At 42.2% G+C, this 25,700-nt stretch overlaps 1 protein-coding gene across 3 annotated transcripts in view; it reads left to right on the top strand.

The window, feature by feature from the left end:
- Positions 1-25,250, top strand: part of ACSM5 (acyl-CoA synthetase medium chain family member 5) — a 34,023-nt gene extending 8,773 nt beyond the window's left edge. For 2 of the 3 annotated variants that reach the window (XM_045770894.2, XM_087865722.1), the window contains 11 exons: positions 1,726-1,933; positions 4,083-4,226; positions 6,343-6,496; positions 8,087-8,166; positions 10,248-10,371; positions 11,034-11,114; positions 11,259-11,360; positions 21,842-21,969; positions 22,053-22,152; positions 23,947-24,066; positions 24,486-25,250. In XM_045770894.2, coding sequence (XP_045626850.1) covers positions 1,726-1,933; positions 4,083-4,226; positions 6,343-6,496; positions 8,087-8,166; positions 10,248-10,371; positions 11,034-11,114; positions 11,259-11,360; positions 21,842-21,969; positions 22,053-22,152; positions 23,947-24,066; positions 24,486-24,596 — 1,352 coding nt within the window. In that variant the 3' untranslated portion in view covers positions 24,597-25,250. The remainder of the gene's footprint in view (positions 1-1,725; positions 1,934-4,082; positions 4,227-6,342; positions 6,497-8,086; positions 8,167-10,247; positions 10,372-11,033; positions 11,115-11,258; positions 11,361-21,841; positions 21,970-22,052; positions 22,153-23,946; positions 24,067-24,485) is intronic. The other variant, XR_015726189.1, reaches the window with a different exon arrangement.
- The last annotated feature ends 450 nt before the right edge of the window (positions 25,251-25,700 follow it).

Genomic DNA, 25,700 nt, shown 5'->3' with positions numbered 1-25,700 from the left:
CCCTCCCAATCACGTCCATAGGACAATCTACCTGAAATACAGATGTTTTCACAAATAATGTTTGCAGAACAGAGAGATACAAACTCATACCAGAGAATCATCTTTTTTATATGAACAAGTTTAGTCAACCATTTTGTGACTGGGTTGTCAAAAAAAAAAAAAAAAAAAAAGAAGGAAAGAAAGAAAGGCAGGAACTTTCATTTTATTTGTATATATTTTGCACAATATATAAAAGTGAACACCATTCTAGTGTATCCAGCTAGAGGATGAGAAACAGACACACAGGTTTGGGGAGTTCTGCATATTCTGCCATGACATATAAGGTTTATTTAAATGAGGGCCAAGGTAAGGGAGCCCTCATACTTTTCTTGAGGACCTGCCATGTGCCAGGCACTGTGTTGGGCAGTTTGCATGATCAAAACTTCTTTTTGGGGTATTATTTTCATTCTTTTCCTGCTACCTAAATGTCTCCAGTTCCCCCAATTATGCAGATTCACCCATTTCTTTGATGTCCAAGTAAATAACTCAAGATGACATTATACATGACTATGTCAAAACCAACATCCTCTCCAACATCTTAGAGGATACCCAAGCTGTATGTCCTCACATTCTCGCATTCCCATGTTCTCCTGATGTGCACTAATCACCTCTCTTCCAGTCTAAGGTAATGGACTCATTTCTTTTGTTGAAAGCCCCAGTTGTCTGCCCTCTGACTGGGCTCCCAAAATACCATGCACAACTCCAGGTGGTACAGACTTGTTCTGGAAATAGCTAAAGCAGGGAGATGAACTGAAGAAATACCGTTTAGCTCCAAAAGTGTTCATGCTGGGGTTTAAATCCTGTAAAAGTTTAGGAGCTAAAGCGAAGGGTAATGAGAACTCTGGTTTGGCTCCTACACCATTTGGGAATGGCCCCTTCCTCTGTTTACTGGCCTCACTCACTGGGCACGGCAGGATAACTGATTCCTTTAGGATCTCCTTCTTCTCATCTGTGAAATGAGAGTGCTGGGTTCAATGGGGGTGTTTACATTCTCTGTTCTGAGATACTCAGGTGGTTTTTCAGGTGTCTGATTAAAATTTGTCCCGCTTTCCACTTCCTCAATCCCTTCCCCTTGGGAAAAGATGGACTCAGCTTCTTTCAGAATGGCTTTGGTTGAGGTTATATGAGTCCTAGAGCTCCCACCTACTATACCTGAGAGTATATACTATATTCTCAACACTAGGATTTGTTGTAGCCCTTTGTTTGCAGGCAGGGAAAACCACAGAGCTAGGTCATCTCTAAGGCAGAATAATAGTAATGTTCAAGATCATGGACCCCTAGGCTTATACCTCCTGAATTCACTATCCCAGCTCTACAACATGTCAGCTGCGTGATCTTGGGCAAGTTATTCCATTTAATTAAGGCATAAGGGTCTGTCTTAATTGTTGTTGTTCTAATCTGCAAAATGGGTGTAATAATAGCACCTACTCTCCAGGGTTGCGAGAATTAAATGAAATAATGCATGTATAGTTCTTAGCACATATAAGTGCTCCATAAACTAATAAAAAATGAAATCCATGTTCTGAATTTCATTATTATCATTATTGTTACCTTTTCCTGTTCAGGTATTCTATCCCTTTCTAGTCCCTTCCTGTTCCTGTCTCTAATGGGGAAATCTGGTCTAGACCTCTTCACAGGGGTCTTCCCCTGGTGCCTAGTCAACATTCCTTCTCTGTGTGATGCCAGGAGCTGTCATGATTCCAGGTGTCTCTCAGCTGACAGAGAAGGACCTCAAATATCGGCTACAGGCATCCAGGGCCAAGTCCATTATCACCAGTGACTCCCTGGCTCCGCGGGTGGACGCCATTAGCGCCGACTGTCCCTCCCTCCAGTCCAAGCTACTGGTGTCAGACAGCAGTCGGCCAGGCTGGATGAACTTCAGGGAACTCCTCCGGTAAGTTGGGGCTCTCCAGAGAAAAACATAAAGATGAGGCCAAGGCTTTTCCTCTTTAAATAATAGGAGATGGATGCATTACTGACTGTATAGGAAGAGAGTAAACCAGAAAGGAGCCCTCACTGTGGGGGCCAGATGGACCTGAGACCTAATCCTGGTGACCACCTTAAGATCCTTCAGAGTCACTCGCTGAGGTAGTACTAGAATTGTCGCTAGCTTTTCTAGGCGTCATTTGCTTCAGTAATGGTGGTAGTGGTTGCAGAGCTATTGCCAGAGTAAACAAGATAATCCATATGATGCATTTAGTACGTAGTAGGTGATCAATTAGTACTATAATAGCAGCTACCATGCATTGTGTGCTTAGTGTATGTGAGGCATAGTGCTAGGTAAGCATTTATCTACATTCATTCATGAACCAAAGATGTAATGAACATCTGGTTCGTGATAAGCATTGTGTTTGGTGCTCAGAGCCCAGTAATGAATCAGACATCATCTTATTTAATCCTTGGGAAAAAAACCTATGAAATGCACTTAAACCAGATTTTACAGGTGAAGAACTGATAAGTAAAGTCACTTATGCAAGATGCTAACGAGCAGTTACAGCAGACTGGGGCAGAACCAAAAGCCCTTTGCCTTTGAGCAATGCCGTGGTGGAAGCCTACGTAGGAATTTGAGATTTTGTCCTGATCAGAGGCAGAAGCAAGAAGGGGCCCTGTCAGGGGCCTGCACCATTAAGTCACAAATGCCCATCCCATAGACCAACTGCCTCACATTCACCTGGGTGTTATTCTACTTTGTTTATTTATTTACTTTTTACTAATATCAGCATTTGTCTCTTATCAGTAGCTTCATTTGAAAAAGAACTATGTGCCACATTCTCTTAAATGTGTCACAATTTTTAGGATGATAAGACCCACAAGCATGCATTATAAATAATGTATCCTCTATTTTCCAAAATATTATATTTCCAACACACGACATTTTTATCATCTATTATTATATTTCGATGTAATGATTAGCAGCAGAAACTGAAACAGAAAATACTTAATGTGTAGGTAATAAAGTTAAGTGCAAAAGATCTATTTCTAAGTTTGTAGACATGGTAAATACTCTTCAGATTGTTCTTGCCTACCCTAGAATGCAAACTTTCTACCATAAAATTATGGAAAATTCTCTTTTAAAAATTTTATTTATTTATCTTCAGGTGCTGTTTTAAATTCAGGTTCCAAGGCCCCCCATCTGACTTATGTAACCGGACATATCTGAGGAGAGGCCCTGGGACTCTGTGTTGGAAGAGATCTGCCCAGATGATTTTGATGAGCCTAGATCAGTGATTCTCAATTTCGGCTGTCATTAGAATTAGAGCTTTAAAAACACACAAAAAAACGCAGGGGTACCTGGGTGGCTCAGTTAAGCATCCGACTCTTGATTTCAGCTCAAGTCATGACCTCATGGGTCATGGGACAGAGCCCTGTGTTGCGCTCTGCGCTGGGCATGGAGCCTGCTTAAGATTCTCTCTCTCCTTGTCCCTGTGCCCCCCCCCATCACTGCCCTTCAAGTGCATGCGTGCACTCGCTCTCTCAAAAACAAAAAAACACACACAAAAAACCCCAATGCCTAGACGCACCATTGAAGATTCTGGTTTTTCACCAAGGTGGGGTCTAAGCAATGGTATTTCTTTTAAAAACTCACCATGGTGCAGCCAGGGTTGAGAACCAGTCAGGGAGAAGATGCTCCAGATGACAAAACTTTTGGAATTACTCAGATCTCAAATCTCTGAATTGAGGGAACCTTCAGCCCTTAATTATCAGGGATTGCGATGGGCGTGATGCTGTGCCCAAACGTGCAGAAGCATAGGCACAGAAACATGCGTGTTCCACCAGAAAGTCCTCTGGCCCTGGTGGAGGAGCACAAGCTTTTTGAGTGAGTCACTGCACCATTTCTGAGCCTCCATTTCCTTATTTACAAAGGCTTCTAACGATAGTACCTACCCTGGGTGGTCATTGTGGGGCTCAGATATGCAAGCTGGAGCTTCCAGCACAGTGCCTCACATGTAGTATTTTTTAAAATGGTGGCCAGTATTGTGTAAAGATTATTATTATGACTATTTTTACTACTTGTAATGCTACAAGGATTTCATATTTTACAGCGAGGCATCCGCAGAGCACAACTGTGTGAGGACCAAGAGTCAAGACCCTCTGGCCATCTACTTCACAAGTGGCACCACTGGGGCCCCCAAGATGGTTGAGCACTCCCAGGCCAGCTACGGACTGGGTTTTGTGGCCAGTGGAAGGTACCAGGGCACAGTTCATCTGCTGGGTCCAAGGAACAGAAAGTAGGGAAGGAGCTGGAGGAATTGAGTAAGGGATGTAGTGGGAGGAGTGAGGTCAGAGAGCCAAGAAAGTGGAGGCTTTGGGCTTTACTTTGAGTGAGGTGAGAAGCCATCGGAGGTTTTTTGTTTTTATTTTAGTTTTTAATTGTGGTAAAAGATACTTCACATAAAATTTACCATTTTAACCATTTTTAAGTGTATACTTCAGTGTTATTAAGGGCATTCACATTGTGGTGCAACCATCCCCACCATCCATCCCTGGAACTCTTCCATTTTGTAAATCTGAATCCACATTACACAATACACATTACACTGTAATTCCGCATTCCCTCCCCCCTCCACCCTGACAACCATTGTTCTACTTTCTGTCTCTATGAATTTGACTACTTTGGGAACTGCCTATAGGTGGAGTTATACACCTTTTATGTCTGACTCCTTTCACTTACATAACGTCCTCAAGTTTCATGCATGTTGTAGCATGTGTCAGAATTTCCTTCCTTATTAAGGCTCAACAATATTCCCAGGTATGTGACATATTAATGTTGTTTATCCAGTCACCCTTGGATGGACACTTGGGGCGCTTCCCAACTTTTTGGCTTTTGTGACTAGTGCTGCTATTAACATGGGCATAGAAGCATCTATTCAAAACTCTGCCTTTAATTCTTTTGGGTATAGACCCAGAAGTGGAATTGCTCGTTCGTATGGTGATTCTATGTTTAATTTTCTGAGGAATATTGGAGTATTTTGAGCAGAGGAGTGATGTGATCTGATTTGTTTTTTTAAAGGATCTCTCAGGAGTTTGGCTTGAGAGTAAACTATAGGGGGCAAGAGATGAAGCAGAGGCCCACGTCAGGGGCCAGTGCAATAAGAGGCAAAGGCGGAGGCTTCCCCAGCGGGAGTGAGAGGAGCTAAGACGCTGAATGTATTTCAAATGGAGTCCTCATAAGATCTGCTGACAGGTTTGACATGAAGCAAGAGAGAAAGTGAAGAGTCAGGGATGACACTAGGTTTTAGGGCCTGAACAGCCAGAAGCATTAACCGATAGCGGGAAGACTGGGATGAGCTGTCTGGTGGGAGGAACATGAGGAGTCCATGGCTGGCATTGTAAGTTTGAGATGCTTCATAGACATCTCCATACCCCGAGTTAAGAATGGAGATACTGGGGAAGCAGTTGGAGATTCATGTGTAGAGTTAGTGGGAAAGATTCATGTTGGAATTATCAGCAAGGTGATACTTAATGCCATGAGATTGGATTTGATGAGATCAGTGAAAAGTAATGGACACTGAGAAGAGAAGAGGCCTCGGCACCAAATGCCTGAGGTCTTTCCACAATGAAGGGATAAGCAAGGAAAACTGAGGAGAAGACCAAGAATGAGCAGCCATTGAGTAGGTTGAAGACCAGAAGATCAAGTGTCCCAGAATCCAAGTGCAGAACATGATCACTTTTCTGTGCTCGCAGGCACTGCTCCCCCTTCCTGGGATGGCCTTCCTTCTCTGCCTCCCTGTGTAGCTCCTCTGCGTCATTTACAGCTTGCTCAGACCTCACCTCCTCTGGGGAAGCATTTCTCAGACCCCATCTCCATCCTGTCTCTGGGTTAGGTGCCCATTCTCTGTAATTGCATAAAGCACTCTTTAACCCTATGAAAGCTTGCCCTCCAGGGACCTCCTGGATGTTTATACTTACTAACCTATAAGCCCTACAAAGCAAGACTAATCGTTCTTTCCTACACTCTGATGCCAGGTCCAGAATAAGTGTTGAATAAAGAAAGTGCCCTCATCACATTGTACTGAGATTATATGTTTCCTTATAAATCACTCCCACTAGACTATGAACTCTTAAAAGCATGGGATCTGTTTTTTTTAATTCTATATCCTTCACCTAGGGCATAAATACTAGAACATGCTCAATAAATGCTTGTCAAGACAAAGATTGACTTTATGGTTCTTGTACAGATTTGATACCTAGAAGTGAGTACCCATTGTGGGCAAGGTTCCAAATAAGTTTACATGGATAATTTAATCCTTTTTAAAGGTAGAAGCATTGCTGAGGGTTCTGACTTTCTTTAATTTTTGGCAGGTGGTGGGTGGACTTGACCAAATCGGACATCTTCTGGAACACGTCTGACACTGGCTGGGTAAAGGCAGCTTGGACCCTCTTCTCTGCCTGGCCTAATGGATCTTGTATTTTTGTGCATGAGCTGCCCCGAGTTGATGCCAAGATTATTCTGAATGTAAGAAACAAAAATTGGATATAAATGAGAAGAGTGGAATATAGGTTTTGAATTTGCAGGAGAAAAGGCATGAATAAGTGACCATAAGGCTTCTTTGGTGTGGATATTAAACAAAATGGCTCCCGGGACCTTCTATAATCTGATTCCTGCCCACCCGTCTACCTTCAATTATTCCCTATCCTCTAGCTAGATCCTTAGACATAAGACCATTTCATATCTCTGAACATCTGCATGTTCAATTATTTCTGCATTGGGTGCCTCTCCCTCCACCACTTTCTTCCCTATGCTCCTGTTAAAATCCTAGTTATTTTTCAAAACTTTGGGGAAAATCATAATCAGAGTGGGTTCTTAACACATACTGATTATTATTGCCACAATCAAGCTTACCATCATCATTATTCAACTGAGGGCTTGATCAGCCAGTATGTGCCTTGTCCCTCTACTGCCCCCGGCCCTTTCATGGTGTACTAGTTATCTATGGTAGTCAATTACGCCCAAACCTAGCAGCTTGAAACAAACATTTATTATCTTAGTTTCCGGCGGTCAGGAGCCTGGGAGCAGCCTAATAGCTGGTTCTGAATCAGGGCCTCTCATGTGGTTGTAGTCAAGATGTCAGCTAGGTATATCTGTGTTCAGAGCAGCATTATTCCTAACAGTCCAAAGGTGGAAGCAACCCAAGTCCCATCGGCAGATAAATGAATAAACAAGATGTGGTACCTACAAACAATGGAATATTATTAAGCCATTGAAAAGAAGGAATGACACATGCTATATCATGGATGAATCTTGAAGACATTATGTTGAGTGAACTAAGCCAGCCACAAAAGGATGGACACAGTATGGTTCACTTATATGATGTATCTAGAGTAGTTAAAGTCATAGAGACAGAAAATAGAATGGTCAGGAACTGGGGGAAAGAAGAAATGGGGAATTATCATGTAATGGGTACAGAGTTTCCATTTGGGAAGATTTTTAAAAGTTCTGGAGATGGATAGTGGTGATGGTTGCACAACAATGTAAATGTATTTAATACCATTAGAGTGTACATTTTAAAATGGTTAAGATGGTAAATTTTACGTGGTGTATATTTTACCATAATAATAAAAGAAAGATGTCTGCCAGGACTGCAATTATCCTAAGGTTTGACTGGGACTAGAAAATCTATTTGAAAACCCACTCATGTGGTTTTTAGAAGACTTAAGTTTCTCACTAGCTATTGGCCAAAGGTTTCAGTTTCTTACTATATACACTCAGGTATACTCACTACATGGTGGCCTGTTTTCCCCAGAGCAGGTGACTCAAGATAGGTCTCTTGTATAACCTAATCTCAAAAGTGGCATCTGTCACCTCTGTGGTATGCTGTTGGTCACACAGACCAAACTTGGTTCAATGTGGAAAGGGATCCCACAAGAGTGCAAATATTAGGAAGTGACATCATTCAGGACCATCTTGGAGGATGGATGCCACACACAGTTTTCACCTTCTCTCCTCTGGTAATGAAAGTATGAAGACCCAATTCACCTGCTCCACCTCCACAAAATCCCACCCCAGTTCCTCTAAGAAGATCTTCTACCCTTTGTTTTTGTTTAGACTCTCTCCAGGTTCCCGATCACCACCCTCTGCTGTGTCCCCACCATCTTCCGGCTGCTGGTACAGGAGGATCTCACCAGGTACAGCCCATCTTTGGGGACCTAAGTATGTGAATATACAGCCGTATACGTACAGATGCATACGCCACCCTCTCGTACCAACTCTGTCTCTGTCTCCGTGTCTCTGTCTCATTTCTGTCTCTGTCTCCCTCTCTCTCTCCATATATATATATATATATATATATGTGTGTGTGTGTGTATATATATACACACACATGTATATCTATGTATATATATATATGTATATATACACACACATACATACATATACACATACATCTGTGATCCTCTCTATACAGAATATATATCTAAAATATTATATATATATATATGTTCCTCTATCTCACACACACTCAAGCATACACATCTATATCCTTTGCAGATTCCCCACAAAAATGAAATTCTGCACCACCATCCCCTGCCCAGGAATTTGCATCCAAATGGAATTGGATAGATGTAAGATAGTCTGAAATTTTAGCACTTGAGGTGGGCTGTCTCTCTATCATACACCCACAAGGCCATCTCTCAGCAGTATGTCTGCTATGAAGTTAGAGAAATTGTAGGATAATTGTTAGCCACCTGTGGAATGGGATTTGTGGCCAGGGCCTTAGGTCTGGTGGGACCAGCAAGCTCACCACAATAGATGTTCCATCCCTCAGCCCCAGACTGATTTTGGAATAAAATCAGAACCTCGGGGCGCCTGGGTGGCACAGCGGTTAAGCGTCTGCCTTTGGCTCAGGGCGTGATCCCGGTGTTCTGGGATCGAGCCCCACATCAGGCTCCTCTGCTAGGAGCCTGCTTCTTCCTCTCCCACTCCCCCTACTTGTGTTCCCTCTCTTGCTGGCTGTCTCTATCTCTGTCGAATAAATAAATAAAATCTTTAAAAAAAATCAGAACCTCATTCAGTAGGTTTTGGCATAACATAGTGAACTCCAGGTGAACTGGCCCATTCAGCCACTCTCTGAGTGAATGCCATTGGGTATCCCAAAGAAGGCAACAACACACTGTGCATGTGGTTCCTATCCTGGGTGAATCCAAAGAAACATCTGCTAGCAGGACAAGTCTAGTTACTGAGGTGTGTGGAGAGAGACCTATGACACTTCAGTAGCTTACTGACTCTGATCTATGTCTGCCTCTTCTATTCTCTCCCCTCGTCCCATGTATCTGTCCATGAAGCATCTAAGGGGGAGTTCTTACATGATTCCCCTGGTGAATTCTTCTCTAATGTAAGAATTTATCGCATTCATTGATCTGTTGTGTATACCTCAAGGTCAAGGTTTTAACTGCAAGCAGACTCTTAATGATTTGTTTAAGAACAATTTGGTTGAAAAGTAGTAGGTAATACTAATTAATAGTCAAACCAAGTTTATCCAAAGGGAAAAAATGGTTGAAATGTATTTGCAACCACCAGTTTTTTACATTTTGGATAATTTGTTGAATGGAGGGATAGTTTTACAACATATGTAGGAATTTTTGGCCTATCTTTCAGAATTGTCAGATTCCTAGGGGGCTACTTTCTACCATTTAAATTCGTAATCAGTGTATCTTTTCTTCTTAAAAAGATTTTATTTATTTATTTGAGAGAGAGAGAACACAAGCCAGGAGGGGAGGGGCAGAGGGAGAGGAAGAAGCACGCTCCCTGCTGAGCAGGGAGCCAGACGTGGGGCTCAATTCCAGGACCCTAAGACCATGACCCAAGCCAAAGACAGATATTTAACCGACTGAGCCACCCAGGTGCCCCATGTAATCGGTTTATCTTTTTTAATCAGGTAGTTGTCCTAACCAATTTATTATCAGTTTGTTTTCAACTAAGTTATTTTGGCCAGTTCACCTGGAGTTCACTATGTTATGCCAAAACCTACTGAATGAGGTTCTGATTTTATTCCAAAATCAGGTAGGATTGATTTTTTAAAAAATTGTTTGCCCATGAGGAATATGCCTGCACAGCCAGAGGATGGGGCACTTGGAACAGATAACAAAGCCTGGCCTTTACCCTCCAGTGGCTTTAGATGTGTAGATCTGAGCAGCAGGGCTGGGGGGGGGGGTGCAGTGGGGAGTGGAGGGGTCCTGACACGGGTGGTCTTGTTTTCCAACTGAGAAAGGTACCAGTTTCAGAGCCTGAGGCACTGTTTGACTGGAGGAGAGGCATTGAATCCTGACGTGAGAGAGAAGTGGAAGAGCCAGGTGGGCCTGGAGCTGCATGAAGGCTATGGCCAGTCTGAAACAGTGAGTGCTACGGGGGCCCGGTTCCCTGCCACAGGTCACCTCCACCTGCACCCTCACTCACTTGGTGGAGATGACCAGCCTGCAGAGCCTCCTGCCTTCCTGGGTATGACACCTGTCAGGGACTGCCCTGCCCCCTGGGAGAAGCTGATAACAAAATCTCATCAGCTTTTCTTCCCTTTTGGTTTAAAGATAAAGTGATTTCACAACACCATAGCCAGCAGCCCTCATCAGCTTTTCTTCCCTTTTGGTTTAAAGATAAAGTGATTTCACAACACCATAGCCAGCAGCCTGACTCTCATGGCCGGAGGTATCCTTTGTCTCCATCAGGACACCCTCCATCTGTCTCTGATCAGAGCCCAAGATCTTATCCCATATTCCCCACAGTCATCTGGGCAGCAGAGAGTTGGGGGTCAACTGAATCTTTTGGCTTAGCAACACATTTGGGTCTTTATGTGTCAGTGTCCAGTAGGGCATTCAATAAATGTTTGTTGACTATGGAAAGAAGAGAAGGGAGGAAGAAGGAAGGGACAGAAAGGAAGAGTGGGTAAGGAGAGGGGAGAGGGAAGGAGAGGTAGAAGGCAGAGTGAGAGAAAAGGCAGGTACCGGGAAGGAAGAAGCTACAGGGATATATCTCCACCTTTCTGGAACTGCTTTCTCTCCAGGTTTTAATCTGTGCCAATACAAAAGGCATGAAAATCAAGTCTGGATCCATGGGGAAAGCATCCCCACCTTACGATGTGCAGGTAGGCAGCCTTCCCCAACTGTTGATGAGGCTTGGTTCAAAGAGGAGAGCAAAATGCCCTTCCTGGTTAGCAACAACAAGCTCAGCTGCTGGGGTGGTCTGGCTGTGCAAATAGCCAGACATGGCCCTATGATCTCTCCGCCAGATCGTGGACAATGAGGGCAACGTCCTGCCTCCAGGAGAAGAGGGTAATATTGCTGTCCGAGTCAGGCCCACCCGGCCCTTCTGTTTCTTCAGTTGCTATTTGGTAAGTGGCAGGGAATGGCCATTTTCACAGTGATTTCTGTGTGCCGAGAATTGTAAACACTTTTTATAAACACTTACTTGTTTAACCCTTGCAATAACTGCATGAGGTAGGTTGGTGCTATTATTGATAAGGTGCTAGTATTGATAAGAAAGTGAGAGTGACTTATCCAATGTCAAGCAACTAGTATGTCCAGGACATGAATTTAAGCATGGGTATGTCTGAGAGTGGAAATTTATAACAGGGCACACCCCATCATTTTAATGATGAGAAAATTTTGTAAAAGATTTTATTTATTTATTTGAGAGAGGGAGAGCAAGCACAAGAGAGCACAAGCAGGGGGAGCAGCAGGCAGAGGGAGAAGCAAACTCCCCACTGAGCATGGAGCCCGATGTTGGGCTGGATCTCAGGATCCCAAGATCATGACTTGAGCTGAAAGCAGCCACTTAACTGCCTGAGCCACCCCGGTGTCCCTAATGATGCGAAAATTGCAACTCAGAGAAGGGAAGGAACTTCACAAAAGTCAAACTGCAATTTGTATCAGAGCCTAGTTTCAGGATTCTTTTTGTCTTGAGTCTTATGTGGAGAGAGGTCTGCTGGCAAAGCTTATGTCCAAGGATTCTAGTCTAAGTTTCTGTGATAATCCAGGAATGACCTCTCCCTTGTGCCTGATGTGGTGGGTGTTTATGATGGGCTTTCTTTTCGCCAGACGCTTCTCTATAAAGCTCTACTGACATGGTTTTCAACTTTGGTTGCACATTAGAAACACCTTAGAAGCTTCAAAACATGACTGATATTCAAGCCCCACCCAATGAGATCAAACTTTCTGATGATGTGAATCATGTGGTGATTCAAAGTGCAGCCAAAGTTGAGAACCATGGCTTTATTAGGAATTCCGTCTGCCGTGTATATGACACCGTCAGTCAGCTGCAACACTGGAAGGAACAGATAAAAATCAGTCCATTTGTTTTTAGAATGGTGGATATGTATTTTAGTGGCTTTTCTGTAACTACAAGAGAGAGAGTCTTTCATGGTATTCCATTTAAAGTCACAGAAACTTACCTACCAGAATAAACAAAAAACAACCCAAACAACAACACAATAATACACCAAGCAGAGGTAATTGTAAAATGTTAATGTATTTCCTTCTAATTTTTGTAAACAATAGCAAATCCTTGACTTTTCTGGATAATTCATTCATTATTTATTGAGCGACTACTTCATGCCACTAAGTTTTACAGCAGTAGATATACTGGGTCTGTGATCATTCCATTGAGACAGTCAAGAAATTTGTAGAGTTATTTGCTGGACAAGAACATTTACTTTTTTCAACTTTTTCTTTTCAGCACCAGCTGTTAGTTTTCTTCTTGGGTCATTTTTAGCTAAGGGAAAAAGAAAACATTAAATCTAAGTGAGAGAAAAAGTGATCTGTCTTGTCAACTTGATCAGAAATAAAAGTTTGAGATATTCATACATAGCTAAGTTTTGGCAGTTTCTTCTGTTTAGTTCGTCATTTGTTTTATCCCTGTACTGATACCATAGAGCCTCGTCCAGGAAAACATTCTCCTAAGTCTTAGTATCTACTAGAGCAAGGCTCTCCTTCTCTCTCCACTTCTTTGGAAATGTTTTACCTACTCTCAGCTCACTACTCTCTTATGTACATTTTAGAATCAACTTGTCCAATTCCATGAGAAATGTTTAATGAGTGTCACTAAGTCTATAGATCAATTTGGGGAGAATCGACATATTTATCATACTAAGTCTTTCTATCCTTCCATTTATTTATATCTTCTTTACTGTTTTGTAGAGTTCTAAGTTTTCTTTTTATACTTCTTTCAGATTTTGTGTGAGATTTGTTTTTAGGTATTGACAGCTTAGCTTTTTTCTTTTTTCTCAGAATGCAGTTTTTAAATTGAGGCATAATTTACATACAAAAAATGTACCTATGTTACATGTATATAGGTCAGTGACTTTTGACACATGTGTACACTTGTGTGACCACCACCACGATCTAGATAGAGAATTCTTATCACCCCAAAAAGTTCCCTTGTGCCCCCTAGCAGTCAATCCCCAAGCCATCGGCAATTGCTAAATCATTTGTTGTTGCTAATATAATACTTTTGCCTTTTATTTTTTTAGAAGAACTTTATATAAATGGAATCATAAAGCATTTCATTTTTGTGTCTGCTTTTTTTTAAAAAAGATTTTTATTTATTTATTTGACAGGGAAAGCACACAAGCAGGGGGAGAGTCAGAGGGAGAAGGAGAAGCAGGGTCCCTGCTGAGCAGGGAGCCAGTGTGGGGCTCAATCCCAGGACCCTGGGATCATGACCTGAGCTGAAGGCAGGCCGTTAACTGACTGAGCCACCCAGGCACTCTTGGTTTCTTTTTTTAAACTAATTTTTTAATTTTATTTTAATTTTTAATTTAAATTTTACTTAGTTAACATACAGTGCAATATTGGTTTCTGGAGTAGAATTCAGTGATTTGTCACTTACATACGACACTCATTGTTCATCACAACAAGTGCCCTCTTTAATACCCATCACCCATCTAGCCTATCCCTCACCCACCTCCCTCCATCAACCCTCAGTTTGTTCTCCCCCGTTAAGAGTAACTTAATGGCTTGTTTCCCTCTCTTCTTTTTTTCTTTTCCCCCTTCTGTTATGTTCATCTGTTTTCTGTCTTAAATTCCACATATGAGTGAGATCATAGGGTGTTTATCTTTCTCTGACTGACTTATTTCACTTAGCATAATACACTCCAGCTCTTTCCATATCATTGCAAATGGCAAGATTTCATTTTTTTGATGGCTGAGTAATGTTCCATTATATATATGCATACCATATATACCTGTATACATAGGTGTGTGTGTGTGTGTGTGTGTGTGTGTGTGTGTGTGTGTGTGTATACACACACACCACATCTTCTTTATCCATTCATCAGTCGGTGGACACTTGGGCTCTTTCCATAGTTTGGCTATTGTTGATAATGCTGCTATAAACATCAGGATTCACGTAACCCTTTGAATCTCTATTTTTGTATCCTTTGGGTAAATACCTAGTAGCACAATTGCTGGATCATAGGGTAGTTCTATTTTCAACTTTTTGAGGCACCTCCAAAATGTTCTCCAGGGTGGCTGTACCAGTTTGCATTCCCACCAACAGTGTAAGAGGGTTCCCCTTTCTCCACATCCTCACCAACACCTGATGTGTCCTGTGTTGTTAATTTTAGCCATTCTGACAGGTGTGAGGTATCTCATTGTAGTTTTGATTTGTGTTTCCCTGACAATGACTGATGTTGAGCATCTTTTCATGTGTCTGTTAGTCATCTGAATGTCTTCTTTGGAAAAGTGTCTATTCATGTCTTCTGCCCGTTTCTTAACTGGATTATTTGGGGGTTTTTTGGGTGTTGAGTTTGGTAGGTGCTTTATAGATTTTGGATACTAACCCTTTATCGGGTGTGTCATTTGCCAATATCTTCTCTTGTTCCGTAGGCTGCCTTTTAGTTTTGTTGATTATTTCCTTTGGTGTGCAGAAGTTTTTTATTTTGATGAAGTCCCACTAGTTTATTTTTGCTTATGTTTTCCTTCCTTGCAATGTGTCTAGTAAGAAATTGTTACGGCCGAGTCAAAGAGGTTTCTGCCTGTGTTCTCCTCTAGGATTTTTGATGATTTCCTGTCTCACATTGAAATCTTTCATCCATTTTGAATTTATTTTTGTGTATTATGTAAGAATGCTGTACAGTTTTCCCAACACCATTTGTTGAAGAGACTTTTTTCCCATGGGAAATTCTTTCCTGCCTTATCAAAGATTAGTTGGCCGTATGGTTTTGGGTCCATTTCTGGGTTTGTTCTGTTCCATTGATCTATGTGTCTGTTTTTGTGCCAGTACCGTACTGGCCTGATGACTACAGCTTTCTATTATAGCTTGAAATCTGGAATCATGATGCCTCCAGTTTTGTTCTTCTTTTTCAGGATTGCTTTGGCTGTTTAGGGTGTTTTTTGTTGCCATGCAAATTTTAGTATTGTTTGTTCTAGGTGTGTGACAAATGCTGTTGGTATTTTGATAGGGAATGCATTAAATGTGTAGATTGCTTTGGGTAGGATAGACATTTTAACAATGTTCTCCTAATCCATGAGCATGGAATGCTTTTCCATTTCTTTGTGTCCTCTTCAATTTCTTTCATAAGTGTTCTATAGTTTTCAGAGTACAGATATTTTCTCTCTTTAGTTAGGTTTATTCCTAAGTATCTTACTGTTTTTGGTACAATTGCAAATGGGATCAATTCCTTGATTTATTTTGTGCTGTTTCATTATTCGTATGTAGAAATGCAACAGGTTTCTGGACATTGATTTTATATCTTGCAACTTTGCTGAATTCATGTATGAGTTCTAGCAGTTTTTTGGTGGAGTTTTTCAGGTTTTCTACGTAGAGTATCATTTGCAAATAGAGGAAGTTTGACTTCTTCCTTGTCAATTTGGATGCCTTTTATTTGTTTTTGTTGTCTGATTGCTGAGGCTAAGATGTCCAGTACTGTGTTAAATAGTAATGGTGACAGTGAACATCCTTGTCTTGTTCCTGACCATACGGGAAAGGTTGTCAGTTTTTCCCCATTGAGGATGATATTAGTGGTGGATCTTCTGTATGTGGCCTTTATGATGTTGAGGTAAGTTCTGTCTATCCCTGCTTTGTTAAGAGTTTTTATCAGGAAAGGATTCTGTATTTGATCAAATCCTTTTTGTGCATCTACTGAGGATCATATGGTTCTTATTCTTTCTTTTACTAATGTGGTGTATCATGTTGATTGATTTGCAAATATTGAACCATCCCCACAGGAATAAATCCCACTTGATTGTGGTGAATAATTATTTTAATGTACTGTTGAATTTGATTTGCTAGTATTTTACTGAGACTTTTTGCATCCATGTTCATCAGGGATATTGGCCTGTAATTCTCCTTTTTCATGGGGTCTTTGGTTTTGGAATCAAGGTAATGCTGGCTTTGTAGAATGAGTTAGGAAGTTTTCCTTCCCTTTCTATTTTTTTTGGAACAGTTTGAGGAGACTGGTGTCTGGTAGAATTTCTCTGGAAAACCATCTGGCCCTGGACTTCTGTTTGTTCAGAGATTTTTGATTACTGATTCAATTTCTTTGCTGGTTATGGGTCTGTTCAAATTTTCTGTTTCTTCCTGTTTCTGTTTTGGTAGTTTGTACGTTTCTAGGAAGTTGTCCATTTCTTCCAGGTTGTCCAGTTTGTTGGCATATGATTTTTCATAGTATTCTCTTATCATTGTATTTCTGTGGTGTTGATTGTGATCTCTTCTTTTTTATTTGTGATTTTTCTCTATTTGGGTCCTTTCTCTTTTCTTTTTGATAATTCTGGCTAGAGGTTTATCAATTTTATTAATTCATTCGTAGAACCAACTCTTAGTTTTGTTAATCTGTTCTACTGGGGTTTCTTGTTTGTTTGTTTCTGTATCATTTATTTCTGCTCTAATCTTAACTATTTCCCTTCTTCTTGCTGTAGGCTTTATTTGCTACTCCTTTCCTAGCTTCTTTAGGTGTAAGGTTAGGTTGTATATTTGAGCCTTTCCTTACTTCTTGAGGCGGGCCTATATTGCAATATACTTTCCTCAAGGACTGCCTTTGCTGTATCCCAGAGGTTTTGGACTATCGTGTTTTGATTTTCATTCACTTCCATGTATTTTTTAATTTATTCTTTAATTTTCTGGTTAACCCATTCATTCCTTAATAGGATGTTCTTTAACCTCCATGTACTTGTGGTCTTTCCAAATTTTTTCTTGTGGTTGACTTCAAGTTTCATAGCATTGTGGTTGGAAAATAGGCAAGGTATGAGCTCAACCTTTCTTTTTTTTTTAATAATAATTTTTTATTATGTTATGTTAGTTACCATACAGTACATCCTTAGTTTTTGGTGTAGTGTTCCATGATTCATTATTTGCGTATAACACCCAGTGCTCCATGCAATACCTGCCCTCCTTAATACCCATCACTGGCCTATCCCAATCCCCCACCGCCCTCCCCTCTGAAGCCCTCAGTTTGTTTCCCAGAGTCCATAGTCTCTCATGGTTCATTCCGCCTTCTGTTTACCCCCCCCCTTTAACCTTTCTGTACTTGTTGAGGGTTGATTTGTGACTAGTATGTGATCTATTCTGGAGAATGTCCCATGTGCACTTGAAAAGATTGTGTATTCTGCTGCTTTAGGATGAAATATTCTGAATATATCTCTTAAGCCCATCTGGTCCAATGTGTCATTCAAAGCCATTGTTTCCTTGTTGGTTTTCTGCTGAGATTATTTGTACATTGCTGTAAGTGGTGTTAAAGTCCCCTACTATTATTGTATTATTATCAATGAGCTTTTTTATGGTTGTTATTATTTGATTTATATATTTGAGTGCTCCCGTGTTGAGGGCATAAATATTCACAATTGTTAGATCTTCTTGTTGGATAGACCCCTTAATTATGCTATAATGCCCTTCTTCATCTCTTACTACAGTCTTTGTTTATTTATTTATGTTTTTTAAAAAAGATTTTATTTATTTGACAGAGAGAGAGACAGCCAGAGAGAGAGGGAACACAAGCAGGGGGAGCGGGAGAGGAAGAAGCAGGCTTCCCAGTGGAGCAGGGAGCCCAATGCGGGTCTCGATCCCAGGACTCCAGGATCACGCCCTGAGCCGAAGGCAGACGCTTAACAACTGAGCCACCCCGGCGCCCCTACAGTCTTTGTTTAAAATCTAGTTTGTCAGGGTGCCTGGGTGGCACAGTTGGTTAAGCAGCTGCCTTCAGCTCAGGTCATGACCCCAGGGTCCTGGGATCAAGCCTTGTGTTGGGCTCCCTGCTCAGCGGGGAGTCTTCTCCCTCTGCCTCTCCTCCTTGCTTATTCTCTCACTCTCTCTCTTTCAAATAAATAAATAAATAAATAAAATCTTTTAAAAAATCTAGTTTGTCTGATATAAATATGGCTACTCTGGCTTTCTTTTGACATCCATTAGCATGATAAATGGTTCTCCATCCCCTCACTTTCAATCTGCAGGTGTCTTTAGGTCTAAAATGAGTCTCTTATAGACAGCATATAGATGGATCTTGTTTTTTTTATCCGTTCTATGGATATACCCTATGTCTTTTGATTAGAGCATTTAGTCCATTTACATTCAGAGTGATTATTAAAAGATATCAATTTAGTGCCATTGTGTTACCTGTAGAGTTGGTTTTTCTGGTGATGTTCTCTGGTCCTTTCTAGTCTTTGTTGCTTTTGGTTTTTTTTTTCTCCAAGCAAAAAGTCCCCCTTGAAATTTCTTGCAGGGCTGGTTTAGTGGTCAGGAACTCCTTTAGTTTTTGTTTGGTATACTCTTTATCTCACCTTCTGTTCTGAATGACAGTCTTGTTGGATAAAGAATTCTGGGCTGCATATTTTTCCCATTCAGCATGTTGAATATTTCCTTCCACTCCTTTCTGGCCTGCCATGTTTTGGTGATCAGATCTGCTGAGAACCTGATCTATCTTCCCTTGTAGGTTAAGGACCCCCTTTCCCTTGCTGCTTCCAGAATTCTTTCCTTGTCTGTGTATTTTGTGAATTTGACTGTGCTATGCCTTGGTGGTGGTTGGCTTTTGTTGAATTGAATGGGAGTTCTCTGTGCTTCTTGAATTTTGATGTCTGTGTCCTTCACCCAGATTAGGGAAGTTTTCAGCTATAATTTGTTTGAATAAACCTTCTGGCCCTTTTGGGGTGCTTGGGTGGCTCAGTCGGTTAAGCGTCTGCCTTCAGCTCAGGTCATGATCCCACAGTCCTAGGATTGAGCCCCATGTTGGGCTCCCTACTTAGCGGAGAGCCTGCTTCTCCCTCACCCTCTGCTTGCCATTCTGCCTACTTGTGCTCTCTCTCTATCTCTCTGTCAAATAAATAAATAAAATCTTTAAGAAAACACCCTTCTGCCCCTTTTTCTCTCTCTTCATCTTCTGGGACTCCTATGATAGGAATGTTACTATTAGGTTTTAATAAATCGCTGAGTTCCCTAAATCTACCTTCATGGTCCATCACCTTTCTTTCCCTCTTCTTTTCAACTTCATTATTTTCCATAAGTTTACCTTCTGTATCACTGATTCACTCCTCTGCTTCATCCGTCCTTGTCTTTATGGCTTCCATTTGGAATTGGATCTCAGAGCATTTTAAATTTTGGTCTAACTAGATTTTAGTTCTTTTATCTCTGCAGTAAGGGATTCTCTGGTGTCATGTATGCTTTTTTTCAAGCCCAGCTAGTATCCTTTTACTTGTTTTAAATTCTAGTTCAGACATCTTATTTATATCTGTATTGATTAAATCCCTGGCCATGAGTTCTACCTCCTGTTCTTTCTTTTGGGGTGAATTTCTCCATCTCGTCATTTTGTCCAGAAAAGAAAAGAAGAAAAAAAAAATAACAACAACAAAACAAAAAAAACTAGATCCTGGGTGTGTCTTGGTTTGCTTGTTAAAAGAATCTAGATCCCAAAATAAGAAAGAAAAATAATAAAATATAATAAAAATAAACAAAAAAATAGTATACGTATATATGGTAAAAATAAAAACAAAAAATTTTAAAAATTAATAAAAAAATTTTTAAAGAATTTAAAAAATAAAATTAATGAAAAAAAAAAGAATAAAAGTACAAAGTAGACTAGATATTATTTTCCCCTAGAGCTGAAGCTTTGTAGCCCTCCATAATCAGTAGACTTTGTATGAGTGAGTTGTTTGTGCTGGTCTTCTGGGGGAGGGGCCTGTTGTGGGGATTCTCAGGTGGACTTGCCTTAGTGGAAACAGGCCTCCAGTTTGCTGGAAGACAGGGCTTGGTGTAAGCAGCTCCGGACTCCACTAGGTGGTGCTGTTTTGCTCCTTGAAGGCTTTCAGCGATGATGGGCAGGGTGAATATGGCAGCCCCCCTACTTCTAGTCCTACAGTAGAAAGTTCATGCCCCCTGCTCTTCAGTGAGCCCTCACAGAAGAGCAGTCAATCACTCTTGTGTCTCCGGTTTCCATCACAACCCTGCATTCACCCTGCCGGTGTCTGAGCTCTTTTATCTCAGGCACACAACTGAATTTCAAAACTCCAAATTTGGGGGACTCCTGCAGGTTGGACAGTACTGTTCCTCCCAGGAGCAGTGGGGGGAGGAAAGGGGGCTCTCCCCAAGCTTTCTGCTGTTTGCCAGGCCTGTCCCAGGAAAGCGGTCACAAGACCTTGGAGCAATTCGCAGTTTCTGGCAAAACAGAGCAGAAAGCCAGCACCTAGACTGGTTGTTCTCAGCTGGTTTCCACGCTCCTCTGCCTGGGAAGAGTGCAGCACTTAGGTGCCATCTGTTCTTGCGACCCAGGGGATCCTGAGACCACAGTGTCACATGTGAGCTCTGCCCAGCTTTACCACCTGAGCACCTGTAAGCCAGGCACATCCCCATGGCAGCAGACTTCTACAAGTTCCGATTTTGCACCCCGCTGCTTATAATACTTTGTGGTAGCTTCCACCCATGGGCTCTCTCTCCCCAAATTCAAGTCTCTGCACCTCCTACCTTCCAAATGGTGGCGACTTTTCTACTTGTAGACTTGTAGTTTTTGTTCTCTCAGACCTCTGATTTCTCAGGTGTTCAGAATGATTTGATAACTATCTAGCTGTATCTGAGGGACGAGACAAGCTTAGGGTTCCCCTAATCCTCCACCATCTTAACTCCCTGTCTAGTTTTATTTATTCAGCATAATGGTTTTGAGACACACCTGGATAGTTGCACACAGCAGTAATTTGTTTTTTTCCTGTTGAGTAGTAGCTTCTTGAAAGCTTTGAGAATCAGAGTTTGATTCGTTTTTCCTCTTTTCTCTACTCTTCTCTTTTGGCCAACTGCTCACTTTCTACCTTCAGTGATTTCTGATCACAAAGAATATCAGCGAGCTCTTTTTTCCTACAAAACAGAGCCAGTGGCCCTGTGTTCACCCTCCTACATTCAACTATGCTTCCTTGGACCCTTCCAAGGGATGATAGTGAGTGGCTGTCCTTAATCATGTCCTGACATCTACTTCCATTCATTCATTCATTCATTCATTCATTCATTCATTTATCAAATATTTTATTTATTTATTTATTTGACAGAGAGAGAGACAGCCAGCGAGAGAGGGAACACAAGCAGGGGGAGCGGGAGAGGAAGAAGCAGGCTCCCAGCGGAACAGGGAGCCCGAGGCAGGGCTCGATCCCAGGACCCTGGGATCACACCCTGAGCCGAAGGCAGACGCTTAACGACTGAGCAACCCAGGCGCCCCATCTCCTCCCATTTAAAAGAGAGAAAATGCACAAATTCACAGCTCCTCATTCAGTGGGAAATTCTGGCCAGCATGGTCTTTAGAAACTGCTTTTGGGGGTCCCCAAGCCTCCTGCATGGGCCTGTGAGGGCCATAGCTGTCTTGAGTGGCTGTGCCAAGATGGCCCTTCACAGGCTTACTTTGTCTTCCAGAACAATCCTGAGAAGACAGAGGCTTCAGAACGAGGGGACTTTTACATCACGGGGGACCGAGCCCACAAGGATAAGGATGGCTACTTTTGGTTCACGGGAAGAAGTGACGATGTGATCAATTCCTCAAGGTCAAGCTGTCTGCTTTGTCTTTCTCCCTTTGAACCTTCGTGGGGGAGGGGGGGTCACTTGGAAGTCTGTTTTTCTCTTCCAGCTACCGGATTGGGCCCGTTGAAGTGGAAAATGCCCTTGCTGAGCACCCTGCTGTTCTGGAGGCTGCCGTGGTCAGCAGCCCGGACCCCATCAGAGGAGAGGTAACTAGTCCAGCCAAGAACATTGCCTCCTGGTTCTGTACCTGTTCGCACACAGCAGAGTAAGCTGGAAGACCTAGATTCCCCCATTCTCACTCCACCCAGGTACTACAGAGTGAAATGCCACTGTCAGGCACACATTCCTTTCGGTTAAGCGTTACCCTCATGTCTTTAGAGACGTACTCTTGAGAGGGACACAATGAGGAGATACCAACACTTTCATGTCAAATGGACCCAGAAGCGGGTCCAAAAGAGGTGGACTGTTGGACAGGAGATCTTGGCAGTGGGTGCAGGCCCTGTCATCCATCCTGGCCAATAGAGTCCTTTCCCATTTGCAGATGAGGATATAGCAAGCACACCAGACATGGCTGCTGATGGTTTTAACCTGGGAGGAATATCCACCTTAAAGGATGACAGAATAAGTATCCAGAGTGACCTTGATGTATCAGAAGGATGGGCCAAATTTAATAAGCTGACCTTTCTCAGAGAAATGCAAATTCCTTCCCATGGGTCCCAGAGGAATAGATAGAATGGGAGAAATGAAGCTCATAGGCAGGCCTGTGCGCTTTTCACTGGCTGTAAATCCAACATAATCTTACAGTATAGTGTAGTTACTTTGTGAAAGTGAGTACAACATCAGGCTGTGTTCTCAGAAGCACCAGGGCCAGAGGCATGAGTCTCAAAGTCTGGGCCCTGGACCACACACAGCTGCATCATCTGGGATTCTTATTTAAAATACAGATTTCCAGACCTCAAGTCAGTCTTGCTGAATCAGAGTGACTAAGGATGCAGCCCAAGGCCTCTTCATTTTGACCAGAAGTTCCTATCCAAGTGATTCTGATACCCATTAAACTTTGAGGTCAATGATTTAGAATAAGGAAGGTGGGAGCCCCATATACGTTCTGGAGAGATCACACCTGGAAAAGTATACCTAGTTTTGTATACCACAGATTAGCTGGGGTTGTGACAAATGGCTGTGTGCAGTTAATCTGCATATAGTACTCAGAACAGAGCCTGGCACATAGAAAGTACTCAGTAAATTTTTGGTAGTTTTAACAGTCAGAGAGAGCCTTTCCTAATAACCAGATCTATCTAAATGTGAAATGTAGTGAGATGTCCACCTTTAGGAATCATGGAAGACCTAACAAGATGTCGTTGATAGAACTGTATGCTAGGGTAGGTAAGCAAGCTACTGATCTTTGAACTCTTCCACTCCTGTTAGAAACCCTGTTCCATTTTGTGCCTGAGTTCAGGACTCCTCCTTGTTGGTGGAAGGCAGCCTGCAAGGAAGGCTCAGGCAGAAACAGTCAAAGTACACAATGTCCCTCAGGACACGTGGCATGGAAGCTGTGCAACAAAATGTTTGCTGATTGCGAACACTTATGCATGCAGGCTCAGAAATACCCACCTCCCCTTGGAATCCTGGCTATCCAAGCCGCTGCCAGCTACTTTTCCAGTCAGAAAAACTTGGAAATAACGGACCCTGAGGAGTTTGTGAAACTCCTTTCTCCACAAAGCATTTGCATCAGAAAATAAGCTCCTTGGCTGCTCACAGTGTTATTTCAGGAAAGGGGAGCAGTTTGGGAAATAGGTAGGATCCTGGAATCATTCCACAAAAGCCGGTGCTTCCAATAGTTGGTCCTGGAACAGGAAAAAAAATGGTGTTGCCCGTTTTGCTGGCTGAGCCAGAGGAGCTGGTAGGACTTTCATGCTTGGCTGGCAAAAGGACAGAAAGTTGGTATAAAGTACCTGATTCTTTCTGGTTTTGGAGGGTTTGTTTTTGTTTTCTTCTGGCAGGTGGTGAAGGCATTTATTGTCCTTTCTCCAGCTTACTCCTCTCAAGATCCTAAGAAACTAACTCAGGAGCTCCAGGAGCATGTGAAAAGTGTGACAGCTCCATACAAGTACCCCAGGAAGGTAAACATTGGGGGTTCTAGGACTTGATGAGCTGAGAAATCACCTGACCACACACTATGTTGGCTCTCATCAGGGCCAACCCGGGGTGGGGGGGAAGGGATGAGTGTACATATAACTGAGCTGTTCCTTCAGCCTTTTCTCCCTGTTTTCTCACTGGGCCCACCCAAAACCACATTTTGTTCCTATTCTAAGAAGTGACAGAAACCAGATTTGGGGGATGGAGGGTGGGGGAGATGGTGCTGAATCTCTGCAGACAAGGTCATGTGCCCCAGCTCTAGCCGTTCTGGTTGTTGCCATTTAGAGAAGACTATGAATCAGGGAAGCTTTCCAACAAAGTGGCAGAGGGTAATGACTCTTTCACATCGGAAGTCTTTCTAGGAAATGATGATTTCAAACTGTTTTTGTTTTATGGTCACTAGGTGGCCTTTGTTTCAGAACTGCCCAAGACGGTTTCTGGGAAGATTCAAAGGAATAAATTGAGAAGCCAAGAGTGGGGGGAGATGAGAGGCAACCTCCAAAAGGCCCCATAGGCCTCTGAAGCTTCTAAGAGGAGCTGGTGGGATCACTGGTTAGTCCTGTTTGGAGCATCATCCCTTCAACCCGATAGACATCAAGGCTTTCAGTTCCGAATGGACATCTCCGGCATCATTGGAGGACCCTGGAAGAGAGCAGAAGAATGTCACTAACCCAGAATGCACAGCCCCTGTCAGTCTAGCATGTGTTTGATGGCTTGACTTCCCCCTCCTCTGTCTGAAGGCATCCTCAGCAGCTGCCCACTGGTCTTACTTCCAGCTGACGCTCTGAAGGACAGGTCACCATAAAGTCAGGGCTCCTGTGATCTCATTCACTGCCGGTGGGGGTGTAACCACTTGACCCTTTTTTGATAAAGTCATTTGGTAATCATACCCAGGGCTATAAAGAATTGGTCCTACCTTTTAGCTCGGAAATTCCATCTTTGGCAATCACTACAAAAGAAAGGATTCACGGATATTTACTGGAGCATTGTTTAAAACTGGTAAAAAAAAAAAAAGGAAAAAAAGATCAATGTTTAATCAATAGGACAATGATTAAATTGTAGTAGATTAACTCAATAACATATTATGTGACCTTTAAAAATATGCCTTGGGGCAAACTCGAGCTAAATTAATTTTAAATCAGAATAAAAATAATATATGTGTGGAGAACCATAACTTTGAAAGGTAAGGGGAAAACTATAAGCCTGAAAGGAAATACTTATGTTAAAAACAGTATTCCTGGGGATTGAAAATAGTGGATGACAGTTTTCTCCTTTCCTCTGCGTTTCTCAATTTTCCAAGCTTCCTCAGTGAGCATGTATAACTATTATAATGAAAAAATTATCTTAAAGAAACAATTCCCCCAAACCACACTCTGCCTCCAACACATCATCCCCCGAAGACTAGTGTATTACGTTGTGCCCACGAAAGACACAAGGACCCCAAACCATATCTCAGACCCAGAAACGGAAAGAGGTGGCTCTAGGACCAGCCATGCAGAGACGAAGCCGATGGAAACTCAACCCCCAGGACCTTCATTCACCCACCAATCGATAATTATTGAACACCTACTCAGTGCTGGGCTCTGGGAATACAACAATAAGCAAAAGCCAACCTAAT

The sequence above is a fragment of the Ursus americanus genome, chromosome 2, assembly GCF_024610735.1.
Source record: "Ursus americanus isolate L20-20 chromosome 2, mUrsAme1.1.p, whole genome shotgun sequence".
NCBI lineage: Eukaryota > Metazoa > Chordata > Mammalia > Carnivora > Ursidae > Ursus > Ursus americanus.
Note: the sequence above shows the minus strand (reverse complement) of the source record. Positions and strands in the feature narration are given on the sequence as shown.